Raw genomic sequence first — 3,712 nt, 5'->3', positions numbered from 1 at the left:
GGCAACCTTGGCTCTTTTATGACTGGTGGACTTCAACTCCCAGAATTCCTGAGCCAGCCATGCTGAGGGGAAAGGGAGAGGTTTCCAAGCTGAGCCATGCTGGCTGAGGAATTCTGGGAGTTGAAGTCCACGAGTCATAAAGGGGGTCATAGTTCCCCCATGGTGGCTCAGGAATTCTGGGAGTTGAAGTCCACGAGTCATGAGGGGGACATAGTTTCCGCCATGCTGGCTCAGGAATTCTGGGAGTTGAAGTCCACCAGTCATAAAAGAGCCAAGGTTGCCCACCCCTGAGATAAGCAGACACATCACAATGTATCATGAGGTAAATCAGCAGGTAAATCAAGGAACAGCACCCACCCCGAAGAAAAAGGCGGGAAAGCCAGGAAACTCGCCCTCCACCCCCAGCAACCAATCACAGATTGCCTCACACAGGAGCCGGTACTCTCCAACCCATCAACCACAACTGCATGTTCTGGCCCACTGTACGCCTTACTGCTCCAGCTACTCAATTAAATATCTTAACAAATGACTCCAGAACTTGCAGGTTTTTAAGAAGAGACTGGACAGCCATATGTCTGGAATGGTATAGGCCGGTCTCCTGCTTGAGCAGGGGGCTGGACTAGAAGACCTCCAAGGTCCCTTCCAGTTGAACTCCCGACAACTTTACAGTCGAGGCACAACCGTTGAACCATTTATCTCGGTTCCAGGATGCCCAGCTTCTTCTGGTCCATCCGAAACACCTGCGTGGCTGAGTTTCCCCAGGGGGCTTCCTGGCCAAGGAACATGGGGATTGTAGTGCAGCCCCCTGGAAGGGCAACTGGTGGAGAACGGCTGACTCTACACAGAGTTGCATACACAGAGTTGCAAAGCAGGGATGGGGAAGGAGGCTGCCAACAACCCCTTTGCAAGTTGGGGGTGGCAAATGTCCGCCGCCTCCGCCGCCTCCCCCCCTTTGGCTCCGAGGGTCCCGCCTGGGTCTTTGTTGAGGGGGCTCAGCGCCCCCCCAAAGGGTCTTCTTTTGCCCACGTGAGCATAAAAGGGGTTCAAGCGGCGCCTTCCAGAGGCAGCCATCCAAAAAAGGTTTTTTTTCTGGATGGGGGGAGACGGGTCAGGACCCCCGCGTGGCAGGTACCCCCCACCCACCAGTTTTCAAGCTGAGGGTCCTCGCAGATCAACCCCCCCAACCCCTCGCCCCCTCCCCAAATGGCCTGCCCAGCGTCTGCTCCGAAAATCAGGGCAACTCCCCGCTCTGTCTGAATGCCTGCAAAGGATCCGGCGCGCCCTTGGGCAATGAATGCTGATCCTGAGTTTGAGGAGGGGGCTTCCCTTTGGGGACCCCACGCCTCCGGCTCCAGCGAGGCCTCGGCGTGCCTCCAGAGGGGTCTGACCCCCCCCGTCCCTCTGCCAAAGGGGGAGCGCTTTCTCCCTCCTTCTTTAGCCGGGCTTGCTGCGCCCGATCCAAAGCCCCCTCCGGGAACCGCGAGGCTGCGCGCTGCTTCCGCGCGCCCTCTGCCGGCCGGCGGCGGCGGCAGCAGCAGCAGCAGCAGCCACAGCAGACTCGGTGCGCATGCGCGGAAGTTGCTGCTCGGCCCGGCCGGCCAGCATCTCGGAGCTTGCGCGACGCGGAAGTGAGTGGGGGAAACACGTGTCTGGAGAAAGCGGGGAGGGGAGGGGAGGGGGGCGCTGCTTTTGGGGGTCCTGGACTGCAATAAGTCATGCTTTGCGTGCAAACTGGCCGGGGAGGATGGGAGAGCGAGCGCAAGGCTGGAGGGGGAATCCAGGGGTCCCTGAGCATGCAAACACCCCCGGGGGGGGGGCTGCGCAAGTGGGGCGCAGGATCGGGGCAGGGAGGCTGCGCTGGGGCTGGGGGCCCTCCTCTCCCTCCCGGTTGCAAACCCCGAGAAAGCGGTCCGAGCCGCAGGAGCTGCAACCTGTGGACCCCCCCCCCTAATTGGGGGGCTTCGGGACGTGGCGGGATTGGCGGGACCCCCCACCCCCTTTCCCCCAAGATCTCCCGGGTCTGGTCCGCGCGGCCCCGGACTCCGCCCGCAGCCAGGGGATAAGCAGCAGCTCCGCCGGGCTACAAGGGAGGCGGGTTCAGCCCGACCCCCACGGAGGGCAGATTCGGGGCTCCCCCCTCCAGCCTGCGGCTTGCAAGCAAAACGTGGATAGCGCACCCCCCCCAAAAGCGGGGTTCTCCTTGAGCCCCCAAGCTGGGGCTGGGGCTGCTTTGGCCCTCCCAATCTTGGAAGGTTTGCCACATTTTTTTCTCAACCTTGGCTGCTTGAAGAGGAGTGGACTTCAACGCCCAGAATTCCCCTGCAGGGACCTTTCCCCCCCCCCCCCATGGGGAATTCTGGGCGTTGAAGTCCACCTGTGTTCAAACAGCCACGGTTGAGAAACCTGGAGTTTCCCCCTGTATTCAATCAATCAATCAATCAATCAATCAATCCAGAATAGAGCTGGAAGGGGACCTTGGAGATGATGATGATGATGATGATGATGATGATTCCTCAGGCAGGAAGCTCCCTATCATTTCGGACAAATGGCTGTCCAGTCTCTTCTTAAAAGCCTCCAGGGATGGAGCACCCACCACTTCTGGTGGCGGGCTGTTCCACTGGCTCATCATCCTCACTGTTAGGAAACTTCTCCTTAATTGTGAAGGAAAAGCAGCGTTTTCGTGATGGGGGATTGCAAACTGAATCCCCGGGGAATGTCCTTATTTTTGCACCGATTCCTGCATTTTGTCTTTCCAGCTCTTTCCGGGATGTTGCAGTGCTGGGGCAGGCTGAGGCCTTGGCGCCTGGGAGCCTGCTCCGCCCCTTGGGGGAGGGGCCAAGCTGGCAGTCCCCGCCCACTGTCCCGCTGGCTAAGCCACCATACCTCCTCCTCCGGTCACCGCCCGGCACGGCGGTCCTCTCCGTTCTGGATGGGGAAGGATTTCCGCCCCTCGGTTCCGGCTAGCCAGTTTGCTTTGAGCGCCCGCAGACCCTTCTGCCCAGACCCCCGTCCGAGCCCCCCGTCCGAGCGCCAGTACCCTTTCAGGACCCGGCTGCTGGTGGTCTCCCTCATCACCCTCCAGCTGGGCCTGGCCTGGCGCTATTTCCTGTGGGAGAAGGAGAAGCAGGAGAAGCAGAAACGCATCGAGGAGCTGCGGAAAGTGTCCATCGGGCAAGGCAGCTTCCAGCTGGTGGACCACACCGGCCGGCCCTGCTCCAAGGAGGACCTCCAGGGCAGCTGGGTCCTGCTCTACTTTGGCTTCACCCACTGCCCGGATATCTGTCCGGAGGAGCTGGAGAAGATGAGTCGGGTGGTGGACATGCTGGACGCGGACGCCAAACTGCCCCGTCTCCAGCCCATCTTCATCACGGTGGACCCCGAGCGGGACACGGTGGAGGCCGTGGCCAAGTATGTGAAGGAGTTCCATCCGCGGCTCCGGGGACTGACCGGCACCCCTGAACAGGTGCAGAAGGCAGGGCGGTCCTACCGCGTCTACTACAGCACCGGCCCCAAAGACGACGACAATGATTATCTGGTGGACCACACGGTCATCCTCTACCTGCTCAGTCCGGACGGGCTCTTCCTGGATTACTACAATCGGTATAAGACGGACGTCAAGATTGCGGAGAACATCCGGGGACACATGACCACCTACAAGAGCCTCCTGGCCTGAGACGGGGACGGGGGGGGGAGCAAAGTGGCCGGGGGGGGG

The 3,712-nt window shown here is 60.7% G+C and overlaps 1 protein-coding gene across 1 annotated transcript; it reads left to right on the top strand.

The window, feature by feature from the left end:
- Positions 1 to 317: 317 nt before the first annotated feature.
- LOC107301396 (protein SCO2 homolog, mitochondrial-like) lies at positions 318 to 3,673 on the top strand. Its single transcript, XM_015830629.1, has 4 exons — positions 318 to 322; positions 1,439 to 1,561; positions 2,010 to 2,048; positions 3,046 to 3,673. The coding sequence occupies exons 1-4, from the start codon at positions 318 to 320 to the stop codon at positions 3,671 to 3,673; spliced, it is 795 nt and encodes a 264-aa protein (XP_015686115.1).
- Positions 3,674 to 3,712: the final 39 nt, after the last annotated feature.

The sequence above is a fragment of the Protobothrops mucrosquamatus genome, unplaced genomic scaffold, assembly GCF_001527695.2.
Source record: "Protobothrops mucrosquamatus isolate PMUCROS unplaced genomic scaffold, P.Mucros_1.0 scaffold12228, whole genome shotgun sequence".
Classification (NCBI taxonomy): Eukaryota; Metazoa; Chordata; class Lepidosauria; order Squamata; family Viperidae; genus Protobothrops; species Protobothrops mucrosquamatus.
The sequence above is the reverse complement of the archived record's forward strand: the minus strand, read 5'-3'. Positions and strand labels throughout refer to the sequence as shown.